The 12,642-nt window shown below is 40.6% G+C and overlaps 1 protein-coding gene across 14 annotated transcripts in view; it reads left to right on the top strand.

Moving 5' to 3' along the window:
- The window catches only part of DLGAP1 (DLG associated protein 1), an 858,632-nt gene that overhangs the window by 555,758 nt on the left and 290,232 nt on the right, over positions 1–12,642 (top strand). For 2 of the 14 annotated variants that reach the window (XM_067015967.1, XM_067015966.1), the window contains exon 1: positions 3,724–3,854. The exons of the other annotated variants lie outside the window; for them this stretch is intronic. In XM_067015967.1, coding sequence (XP_066872068.1) covers positions 3,804–3,854 — 51 coding nt within the window. In that variant the 5' untranslated portion in view covers positions 3,724–3,803. Of the gene's footprint in view, positions 1–3,723; positions 3,855–12,642 lie in introns of those variants that run through there. 14 annotated transcript variants of the gene reach the window in all.

The following is a 12,642-nucleotide window of genomic DNA, read 5'->3' as shown; positions in this document are numbered from 1 at the left end:
CCATGGCAAGGGCTACTGTTGAATTATCACTAGGATGGTGACAGTGATGTTGAGGCAGGTGGATAGTTTCCAGAGATTGCCAATCTATAGGATTTGGCGATGTTGAGGGAAAAGGAAGTGTCCGGAATGGTACCTATGTCCCTGACTTGCATAAAAGATGGTGTTTCCATTCATTGAAATAGGGAGTTCGAGAAGAGCTACAGTGGGGTGTGGGCAGGAAAGGGGGAGGAGAAAATGAGTTTGATTTTGAAGATGCTGCATGTGAAGGGCTTCAAAGAATCTAAGTAAAGTTGTCAGGTACCTGAAGTTCATATGGGAGATCTGGAATGAAAATACAAATTTATTTTTGAGAAAGCAGAATTTTTTTGAGGTATGGTTGATTTACAATGTCGTGTTAGTTTTAGGTGTTCAGCACAGTGATTCAGTTACATTCAGTTATATATATATATTCTTTTTCACATTGTTTTCCCTTATAGGTATTACAGAATCTTGAGTATAGCTCTCTGTGCTGCACAGTAGGTCCTTGTTGATTATCTATTTTATAAATAGTACTATGTCTGCGTTAATCCCAACCTCCTAATTTGTCCCCCTTCCTTCCCCTTTGGTAACCATAAGCTTGTTTTCTATGTCTGTGGGTCTATTTCTGTTTTGTAAATGAGTTCATTTGTATCTTTTTTTTTTTAGATTACACATATAAGTGATATCATATGATACTTGTCTTTGGCTGGTTTACTTCACTTGGTATGATAATCTCTAGGTCCATCCATCTTGTTATAAATGGCATTATTTTATTCTTTTTATGGCTGAGTAATATTCCACTGCATAAATACACCAAATCTTCTTTATCCATTCCTCTGTCGATGGACATTTAAGTTGCTTCCATGACTTGCTATTGTAAATAGTGCTGCTATGAACATTGGGGTATATGTATCTTCTCAAATTATAGTTTTCTCCAGATCTATGCCCAGGAGTGGGATTGCTGGATCATATGGTAACTCTGTTTTTAGTTTTGAAAATACAAATGTATGAGTCATCTGCATACAAGAGGTTTTCCTGGAATTCAGATTTCTCTTCACCGTGCTTCTTTTTCTAACCTTTGCAATTTGCAGATCCTTTTCTTTGACACAGAAAATGGTAAAGTTTGAGAGTTTGATGTTTAGTCCTCCTCCTCCCCTTTCTCCTCCTTCATCATCATCTGTTCACATTGCACCATCTGGACCACGTCTCAGGATTGTCCTGGTTCTTCGGTTTGTTCCAATTCATATCTTTCAAAAAGCCTTTTTCTTTTTTTTTTTACTGTCCCTGGCTTTCTTATCGCTTTTATTATTTTTTAATTCAAACTGCATTTAATTCTGGGTTTTAGCACTCTTGGTGCAATTTCTGTAGATGCTCATCACTTACGTGTATTCTTCCTTGATTATGAACCCATCTCTCTTGTTAGAAACAAGTTCCTTTAATTTGAGCACTTCAAAGCCGTCCTTGTTCAATTCTTTTGGTCTCTTTAAAGCCTTTCTTCTTTTATTCTCATCTCAACCATTTGCTGTTATATCATCAGAATTAAGGTTTGGGATCCTACTTTCCCTCTTGAATCACCTGTCCTTTCATGCTATCTAATCAAAACCAAGTCTCCCCTTGTTAATCAACTATACTCCAATATAAAATAAAAAGTTAAATAAATTTAAAAAAACTAGTCTCCCCTTCCTCTCTTTCTCCTTCTTTCCCTTCCTCTTTCTTCTCTTCTTCTTCATCTTCTTCCTCTTCCTCTCACTCTCTCTGATTTGGGGGGTTTTTCTTATTGAAAATTATCCATGATTAAAAACCAGCACAAACGGTTCTTCAGGTAGATCTACAAGTCCATGAGTCCTCAAGGATTTTCCAAGTTTGGGGTTATCTTTACACTTTCCCCACCTCTCCCTATCTACCTTTTACAGAATTTATTATATATAACAAATTCTTGTAGTTGCAACCATTATATGACCATATTTCTGTGACAAATTAATAATTTTATTAACATTTCTTAAGATATCTGCAAACCATAAAATTCACCTATTTAAAATATACAATTCAGTGGTTTTAGTGTATTCACAGAGTTGTGCAAACATCACCACCATCTAAGATAAGAACATTTTCATCACTCCAGTAAGAGACCCATTTGTATTCACTTCCTAGTACACTGCCCACAAGCCTAGGGCAACCACCGAGCTACTTTCTGTCTCCATAGATTCTGCCTGTTCTGGACATTTCATATAAATGGGATCATACACTCTGTGATGACTTCTGTCAATCAGCATGCTGTTTTCAAAATTCATCCATGGTATAGCATGTGTCAATACTTGATTTTTAATGCCAAATCATATTCCATTATATGGCTATATCACATTTTTACATCCATTCATCAGCTGATGAACGTTAAGACTGTTTCCACTTTTGTGTTTGGGCTCTTGTAAGACTGTTTCCACTTTTTTGTTTGGGGCTATTGTAAATAATGGTGCGGTGAACATTTGTGTACAAGTTTTTGTGTGGACACGTGTTTTCATTTCTCCTGAGTATATGCCTAAGAGTGGAATTGCTGAGTCATATGGTAACTCTATGTTTAACATTTTGAGGCAAATCAATCATTATTGCTTTTTCTTTATCATTTCTCATTAGAGGCAGCCATGCTCTCATTAATTCAGGAGAGGAGAACTGGGGGCTTGATTCTGCATGGTGACAAAGTCAAGGAAAGCTTAAACAGTCTTTAAGCTAAAATTGCTTTACTCAGTATCACTGTCCTTGTCTATTGATTATCCAAGACTTGTCTCGCTGTTATGATTGCATATTTTGCTTGGTAAAGCTGGATTTTAGTAAATGAGACCGCTCGAATTCTGTGAAGTAAAACGCTTGAGAGAGGAAACTGCAACACTTCCTTTGCCCATCTTGGAAATGAGACACTTTCACTAAATAAGTTTCTTTGGGGATGTTTTCTATGGAAGTCATTTTTTAAGAAAGAAAAAGGGTTTGCCCAAAGGTTTCTAAAACATGTTTAATTCATTTGAAGAAAATTAATCGATTATTAAAGAATGTGACTTTTTTTTCTGAAAGAGAATTTGATGACCTGAGGACAGATATCTATTGCTATCTTGCTTCTGGGTCTCCGTCTGTAGGAGCTAACGGAATGTTGTATCCAACACAATGTTGTGTGTGTCTGCACACTTATCTTCAAGATTGTAAAATGCATCTATCTTTCATTCACTGGTCAGACAAGCAGGTTTTCTTTTTAAAGAAAATTGCAGAGATCACTCCCCCACGTGGATTTCTACTTGATAAAATAGATATTATCCACTAACAGTGCTGCAAAGTGAATCAATAGCCCAAGAGATGCAAGAGGGAAGAGATATGGGAACATATGTATATGTATAACTGATTCACTTTGTTATAAAGCAGAAACTAACACACCATTGTAAAGCAATTATACTCCAATAAAGAGGTTTAAAAGAAAGAAAGAAAGAAAGAAAGACAGCAAGGTAATTTTGCTGGGACCGTGAACAGGCAGGACATTATCATTGCAACTGCCCTGCCTACTGAACAGGCTTAAAAATCTCCACTAAGTAGTCACTTCGGTGATAAGATCTGAGTTTGCTAACTATCTTCATGTGAAAGAAACTGTAAAGTTGCAGGTCTAGAGTTGTGAGCCACGGGCCAACTGCTCCCCACCTCCCAAGTTCTGTGTTTACTGCCTTACTCACCCACTTTGCATCGGCAAATCACAGGGAGAAGCTAAATGCTCTCAGCTGCGCTAGACCAAATCAAAGCTGAGATGAATAATGAACTTACTTTTCCATAAAGACATTCTATTTGGCATTTCAGCTAATAAGGTAAGCTAATGGCAATTCTGGGCTATGGAAAAGAAGATAAATAGTCTCTTTGTGTTTGTTTTCTGTGCTAATCCATAATTTTTCTGTTAACATACTGGAGTTAATGTCATGTTTCACGATGTCTGCAAATTTGGGATGAACAATTTCATAACGAGTACCCACCCCCCATCCGTGTGCCCTTTTCCTTTAATTTGGTTGCTTATGGTACTGGAGGGGCTGAGGGAGAAATCCAGCTCTTTAATAAGAATGGCATCTGTATAATAATATTGTTATCATGTATAATGCAAAGTGAATTTAGCTTAAGAGCAGGATAGGTAGATGCAGCAAAGACAGATAAAATGATATAATAAGCCCTGATGATTGAATGTATTTAGCGTGATATATTGTAAGTTAAACGTTGCATATGCTCCAAGGAAAGCAGAATACGTACTTCGTGTTGGTTTCTGAGTCATTTCATTTCTAAGTACATGTTATTCTAGAGAAGGTAGTAATTTTCAATTGCTAAAATATTCCACAGCTTCGGTTTAGGTGGGTTTTATTTTGTAAGACTGTTTTTAAAATAGCAGCATGCCGGGAATGTGCATTTTCCTTATTACTTTCTTGATTTACTGTGGCTGCAAGGATTTCAGTTCATGTGGAAAACATACTTGTTTGTCCACTGAAGTTCAGGGAATAAAAAACCATCAGACCTCTGTGAGACTTTCATGGCTACCTTGGCTACTGTATCTTAAAAACAAAATGTGATGAAACAGTTATGAGATTGGGATTTCTTTTTGTGATCCAGCTTTTTAGGGTTTAACACGGAGATTTTTCTTTTAGTCAACTCGGAGCACAAATCCTTGAGACTAGCAAAAGCTTAGCAAGATGGGGTGGGGAAGAAATTACCATCTTTTCTTTTCAATAAGAATGACAAAAATGAACAATAAGATTTCTGTTTTCTGGGCTCATGGCTATGTCACCTGAAAATCAGAGACTCTGTGCTCTCAAAGTAGGTGACCTCAAAAGATATTTCAGAAGATCTATTCAAAACAGCCAAGGTATGTGGGAAATTTTGGAGAAATGGAAAGGAAATGGTTCGCCTTTTCCTACCTAATTTTCCCATTTTGTTTTTATGCGTGGGAGATGAGCTGTGACACCAGATATTTTTGTTTCGTGGAAATCTTTAAACATTGCAATCAGACTCTTATAGAAAAGGAAGAATTTTTCTTCTCTCCTCCTCTAAATTGTTCACAGTATCTGTTTTTCCTAGAAGCATAAAGGGATGCTGAGTCTCAGCACAAGGACCAGCCACTGCTAAAGACTTAGTTCCACTGACATGTCCCCCATGTGCCACCTACAAATTTTAGGCATTTCTCTGGAAAAACCTCTAATTTAGCAAACCTATGAGAAGTAAGGAGTGTAGCGTTTTAGTCTATCACAGCTGATTTTTAAGAACATATGTTACCTATTCGTACTTCAAGGTTTTCAAATATGTCCAATTTCACGGCTTTTCTCTGTGTGGAGGACAGTTGGAAGCTCAAACATGGCGGACTGCTTGGGGGTTGTAAAGGTGTTTGTCTTCTTTTCCCCTTTCTCCCCTTTCCCTCTCAGATCTCATCACTCCAGACCATCCTTGACTGTCCCATGCACTTTTATTGCTTCTTTATTTCTGACATTTCCCCCCGTTTCCCTTCTCCCCAGCATCACTGATCCAGAGCCTATGGGTTGCACTGTGTCCATTTGGAAGTTGGAAGAAATGAACAAACTAGAAAGCAAACTCTGATAACCCCCAAGTTGTTGTCTTCTACTTCCTGTCATTTATACAATAAGAAAACTTTGATACCAGCATGACTGTTTATCCACTACTGCCACCTAAAGCCAACCCGATGATTTCAATAGGCAGGGGTTTTGACCAGCATCCTTTTGGTGATTCTTTTTGTCTACAGTGGTCAATCCACTCACCCTTCACCATGAGATGCAAAGTTCCTAGTCCTTCCAGGCACTCTTAGTGAGGCCAGCTGAAGGCAGGTGTTACAGACTAACTCATTAACTCTTTGTGTTAATTAATGGAGAAAATCTAGAGAAAGCAGCACCTCTGCCTTCCCTTCACACACACACACACACACACACACACACACACACACACACACACGCACGCACACACGGCAAAGACCACGGAGCAGCCATCCATGGAGGGCAGTGGTAACCGAGGCAACAGCACGGTCACAGATGGCCCACCATCCTAACAAGTTCTTGGCACACGGCGAGGAGGCTTCAGCAGAAGGCAGCAAACAGATTTGTTCCCAAATACATGTGAAACCCATTGTAGGAACAATCAGAATTAAGTGGAGGAGGAGCAAAGATGAGAGGGGACTGGAACGTCGCTAGACTTCGTTATTATCGCTAAGGTTACCTCGTTGACGCACACAGGCTGGAGGACCCGAGGGTATCTGCGTTATAAAAGTAAAGGCATTCCTGAAAAGCCAACATCTCTAAAACTGTGCTATTTCCCCACAAGACTTCTTAACCTGCATTTCCTACTCCTGTAAACAGGGCCACTGTCTACCCATTTTTTTCAGCCCAGAAACAGAGGGGAATACCTTGATTTTCCCCTCTACCTCCCCTCACATCTCTAAGGTAGACTCCTAAGAGTTGGTTGGATGGATGAATGAATGGATGGGAAAATCACCAAGTCCTACAGATTTTATTTCTAATTCACTTCTCTTCATCCCCTCTGCCACTATCCTTGTTGAAGCTCCATAGTTTCTCACCTAGATTAGTATAAATTCCTCCTAAGTGTTCTTCCTGCCTCTAGGTTTCCTTTAATCCAGTTCATTCTCTATATTGGGTTGGCCAAAAAAGTTCGCTTGGACCTTGCCGTAAGATGTTACGGAAAAACCTGAGTAAACGTCTTGGCCAACCCAATACTAGCGTCCAAATGACATTTCTGAAATACAGAGAGAATCAGTAAATCTTCTGCTTTTACATCCTTCAGCGGTTCCTTCATACTCCCAGTGGTGAAGTCCAGACTTCTTACCATGACTTACAGGGCATGACATACTTGGGGACCTTTTTCCTTCACAGCCTGATATCTCAACACTCCCTCTTTCCACTCTGCATTTCATCCACACTGATGTACTTTTAATTTTCTCATATCCGTTCACCCCAAACTCCTCTCTGCCCTACTTACCCCTTGTGAACTTTTTAGTCTTGGCTGAGATGACACTTCCTCCAAGAAGCCCTCTCTGACTGGCCATGTTTGTGTCCAGTCTCTCCCCATAGTTCTCATCGCATCCATTATTTCCTTATCATGCTCCTTCTGTTCTACATGGGGTTGCCTATTCCACTCAGTTTCATGAAGGTAGATATCTGGTCTCGTATTCACAGTTGTGGCCACAAACGAGCCCAAAGAAAATTCTATCCGACTGCATGAATAGAAACTTGGACTCCTTAATGACTTTATTACCTTTTGTTTTGATGAGGTTGCAGAAACCAAATGCAATGATTCTTTATGTTACTCATTCCTGCAAAGAACTGTGCTAAAGCCATTCATGTAAATTCTTTAATCTTCATGTGCTTATTCCCATTTTATAAATGAGAAAACTGAGGCTCAAGTTGCCATGAGTAACACTGATATTAACGAATGGGCCCCCTGGTCTGTTTGATTCCAGGAGCCAGCTCTTTCTATCCTCCACGTGGCCCACTGCCACCCTGGAGTGAGAGAAAATTTTAATCTCAAAAATGAATAGTGGGTGGTAGAAAAATCCTTGATTTTTCACCACCTGCCTGTTCCTTTGCTTTCTGACCTCCCCTAGTGCACCCTGAGTATATTCTTCCCTTATTGTTAACCTGAAAGTTCCTTTCTTTCTGCTGTATTCTTTCTTCTCCAGCCTCAATGCCTTTTTCTGCCTTTCTTGTTCTCTCCATGGTGAGAGTAGCTGGGCCTCACGTTTCTGTTCTATTTCCATTGTCCTTTTCAACATGAATTTCTTTCCTGGTCCTTCTCTGTGATTACTCTTTCCACAGTGCTTTTGCCTGAGCTCAGTTAGATCTTAACATTCATCAGTCATAGCTTGACATCAGACTACCCAGGGGGCTTCCAGTGGCCTTTCAGGGGGAAGCAAATTGCTGCTGTTACCACCCAACCGCTTACTTAGCGGTGCTCTCTGTGGGAGAAATCTCTAGAAGTGCAGCTAGAAAAGGGGCAGCTACAACTTCTGGATGGTGATCCACGTTGTGTTGGCCGTGACTGTCTTTAGGGTCCTTGTGATCCAAACCAACCCATGGACGCACATGGTCCCAAAAGCTGAGAGACAACAGTACAGCATCGTGTGAAGAACACATGCTTTTAAGGTGGATGGACCTCGGTTTCTCTATCTATGTGGCCTCGACACATCAGTTTACCTTTCTCTGCCTGTTTCTTCATCTGTAAAACAGAGATAATAACGGTGCCCACCTCGTAAACCGTCGCCCAGCACAGAGTAAGTCCTCTTGCATGTTGGTAGTGTTGGTGGATGGGGTATGTGGAGAAATGGCTCCAAATATGGCCCATCCCCATCCTAGAAAATTGTGACTGTGACTGTTTATGGCAAATGTGACTTTGCAGGTGGGACTGAGCTAAGGATCTTGGGATGGGAAGCTGATCCTGGATTATCTGGATGAGCCCTCAATGGAATCACAAGGGTCCTTGTAAGAGGGAAACAGAGGGAGACTTGACCACAGGGGAAAGCCACGTGACCATGGAAACAGAGAGATTTGAAGATGCTGTGCTGCTAGTTTTGAACTGGAGGAAAGATGAGCAAGGCAAGGACATGGACCATCCCCTAGAGCTTCCAGAGGGAGCTCAGGGCTGCTGATACCTTGGTTTCAGCCCAGGAAACCAACTTTAGACTTCTGGCCTCCGGAACTGTAAGGGAAGAAATGTGAGTTGTTTGAAGCCACTAAATGTGTACAATTTGATACAGCAGCCCCAGGGAACTCATACAGCGGTGATATTTTAGGAAACGAAAGATGACTCCAAATGAGCTGATAGTGTTAGAAAGGAGATATTACAAAGGCTGCTGCATGGGGGATGGGGGGGGGGATGGGGGAGGCCTTCTGAGCCTTAGATGTGCGCCTGACAGGTGGTTGGAGGAACCGCAGTGCCATGTGTTAGAGGAAAGGACGGAGGGAGAAAGTGGAAGGGTGCCGCCTGGGTGGGGATTTTAGGCAGAACCAGAAGGGGGGTCTTGTGGAGGCGAGAGCTGGTGAGTTGTGGTTGAGGCTGGGATGTGGCAGGGAGGGTGCCAAGCCGAGGGTAGAATGCCCTGCTCGGCAAGGAGTGATCCGTTCAGAAGAAAGGATGGTTGGGGGATTTCCTGGAGGAGGGAAACGAAACGTGGACTTAGAAAAGACCCACAGGGGCTTCCCTGGTGGCGCAGTGGTTGAGAGTCCGCCTGCCGATGCAGGGGATGCGGGTTCGTGCCCCGGTCCGGGAGGATCCCACATGCCGCAGAGCGGCTGGGCCCGTGAGCCATGGCCGCTGAGCCTGCGCGTCCGGAGCCTGTGCTCCGCAACGGGAGAGGCCGTAACAGTGAGAGGCCCGCGTACCGCAAAAAAAAAAAAAAGACAAGACCCAGAGAAACCAAAGGACCCATTTTCGATTGTTCTCAGCTCTCTATTACTCATAGAAAAAAGGCAATCCAAGAAAAGGCGTTTTGAAAAAGACCTGTTGTGCTTTAAACCAAGTCAAGACTATTAGCAAGAGATTGAGTGCCTTCAGCTTAATCTATAAAGCGGTCCCATCCAGAGAGGCTCAGTCTGGAGTGAAGTTTGTTTTGAACTCTCCATGTATTGTATGTAATTTGGTGTTTCCTGTAGAACACACTGCCCTTTCTCAAGGCCATGCCTCCACGTATGCTGTATCCTCTCGTGTAATACCCTCTTTTTCTCCCTGGGTCCAGCTGGCAGTCTGGACCACCATCCAAGTCTTAAGTACGACCTCTTTGAAGCAGTTTCCATGTAACTGCGCTGCCTAGTACGTATTTTCCAGCAATGTCGACATTTCGTTGCAATCTCACTTGTGTGCTTCTCGCTCCCCTCCCACCACAAATTCTACCTCTCCCTCCACAGACTGAGATCCCTGGGGGCAAATACCAATCTATTAGTACTTGCATCTTCTGCTCCCATAGTGCATGCATACAGGAAGCCCTCAATAAATGTGAATGGTTGCTAAGAGAGTAGATCTTAAACATTCTCAGCGCAAAAAAAAAAAAAAAAAAATGGCACTTAAGTGATGTGATGAGGTGTTAGCTATCTTAAGCTATGGTGGTCATCATTTTACAATGTATAAGTGTAGAAAGTCAATAGGTGGTACCCCTTAAATTAACACAGTGTTATATATCAATTATAGCTCAGTAAAGCTGGAAACAGCACACACAAAAAAATATATAAGGGGGCTTCAAGAACAAAAAATAAATGTGAATGGATGGATGGATGGATGGATTCATTAATTTTATCCTGTGGGCAGAGTTACCGTGGAATAAAGAAAACAATACCGTTCATGAATCCTAATGTCAGTGTCTTGAGAAAGTAAGGCCTTCTACACTATTCTTTCAAAAGCAGGAAATTATAAAAGGAAATAACAACAGAACTGCATGAAACAGGTATTTATTCCTTTATCATCTATTGTATAGTTCAAACAACAACTCAAAATCGGAGCTAGAATTTAAGAACAAGTTTTCTGCACTTCCAGATCTAATTCACCATCTCTCCTATGACATGATTTTTTTTTTAACTGAGGCAGTCTATCAAAGGAGAACAACAAAATACCATGTTAAATGAACACTGATTTATTTTCAAGTGTAATAAAACCGCAGGTGGGTTTTTACTATTGTATTTCACAACTGAGGAAAACTTGTCTAAATTTCACAATTTTTTTCTTAAAAAAGATAAATATGTCATGTTCAATGCATGCTACTATCATTAATGGTTGCTACTATTATCTTTTTTAAATAAAAATGGATAGTAAGAGCAGTAGTCAAACATGTCATATTCATATTGGGAATAAAATTATATGAACTGACTCACAGTTAAAGAAAACAAACTTTTTTTTTTTTTTTTTTTTTTTTTTTTGCGGTACACGGGCCTCTCACTGTTGTGGCCTCTCCCGTTGCAGAGCACAGGCTCCGGATGCACAGGCCCAGCAGCCATGGCTCACAAGCCCAGCCTCTCCGCGGCATGTGGGATCCTCCCGGACCGGGTCACGAACCCGTATCCCCTGCATCAGCAGGCAGACTCTCAACCACTGAGCCACCAGGGAAGCCCAAGAAAACAAACTTATAGTTACCAAGGGTAGAGGAAAGGGGAGAGGGATACATTTAGGGGTATGGGATTAACAGATACAAACTGCTATATTTAAAATAGATAAGCAACAAGGATATGCTGCATAGGACAGGGAATTATACCCATTATCTTGTAATAACCTATAATGGAGTATAATCTGCAAAAATACTGAATCATTATGCTCTGCACCTGCAACTAACACAATATTGTAAATCAACTATTCTTCCATTTTAAAAGTTATCTTATAGTAATTAAATGCATCACTAATAAATTATCAAGTGATTAAATATCTACAGTCTTTGCCTACAGCAAGCAACTCAAAAGGCCCAATTAGTATGTTGAAGTCTCAGGAATAAATTTTAAACTACTTTATCCTCATTCTACATCCTTTTTTTTCTAAATTTATTTAGGCTGTGCCGGGTCTTAGTTGGGGCATGCGGGGTCTTCATTGTAGCATGTGGGATCTTTAGTTGTGGCATGCAGACTCTTAGTTGTGGCATGCGTGTGGGATCTAGTTCCCCAACCAGGGATAGAACCCAGGTCCCCTGCATTGGGAGTGCGGAGTCTTACCCACTGGACCACCAGGGCAGTCCCTGAAGTACTTTGTAAACTTTGAATTACATAGTTAACAAGCTCTAAGAGTTTATTCATTACTGTGAACAGGAAAAAGTTGCAGCTCGCTACCAGATTGGGTGATACATACCTACATCATACATCAAACATGTAGAATTTGAACACTTTCCGCTTGTAAAAGGCATGATGCCTGCCACTGTAGGCAATACAGATATGTGTACCAACCATGCCCAGTTCTGTGCTTTACAACTGCTGAGAATTTCTAGTCTTATTTGTTTATAAACCAAGCAACGGGCTGTTTCTTAACATCTGAAAGACCCTGGTCGGCGTGATTAAAACTGATTAATTGCTTTAAAGAAAATTGCCTTGAAGAAAGAACAACTAGCATTTTAATATTTCCTGACTTCAAGTAAACTAGTAACAGTTTTACTCCCTCTTAATACTCTGTAATTAAGTCCTGTGTTTGTGGTAGGGGAATAATTCTGTTGGGCTAAAACATCAGGAAAACTCAGTTCTTTTACCCACTCACTGAAGCTTTAAACGGTTGGCTGTTATTCTAACACAGTTCCTATCTTCTCTCTCTCCTTTCCATGGCTTTAATTTTGTGGCTCTATCCCAATCTACATTATTTTTAAATTACTAAGAAATTAGATGTCATCAACTAGTAATGTACTGGTCTTTTCAAAAATTGTCTCTTTTCTAAACTACCATGTAATCTAGAGAGAGGAAAAAACGTGTAGTGTTTGCATTCATCACTGCACATGACTTTTATAAGCTGGCATATTTTGCTTTCTCAAAACAAAATTCTAAATCAAGTCTAAGGTTTTTAAAAAATTTAGCATTTTTTGAAAGTTTTGCTTATGAGCAGGATACATTTGTTTAAGATATAAAATTAATATTGTTCATTGCTTGA

The sequence above is a fragment of the Kogia breviceps genome, chromosome 15, assembly GCF_026419965.1.
Source record: "Kogia breviceps isolate mKogBre1 chromosome 15, mKogBre1 haplotype 1, whole genome shotgun sequence".
Classification (NCBI taxonomy): domain Eukaryota; kingdom Metazoa; phylum Chordata; class Mammalia; order Artiodactyla; family Physeteridae; genus Kogia; species Kogia breviceps.
This window is presented reverse-complemented; position numbering and strand designations above follow the sequence as displayed.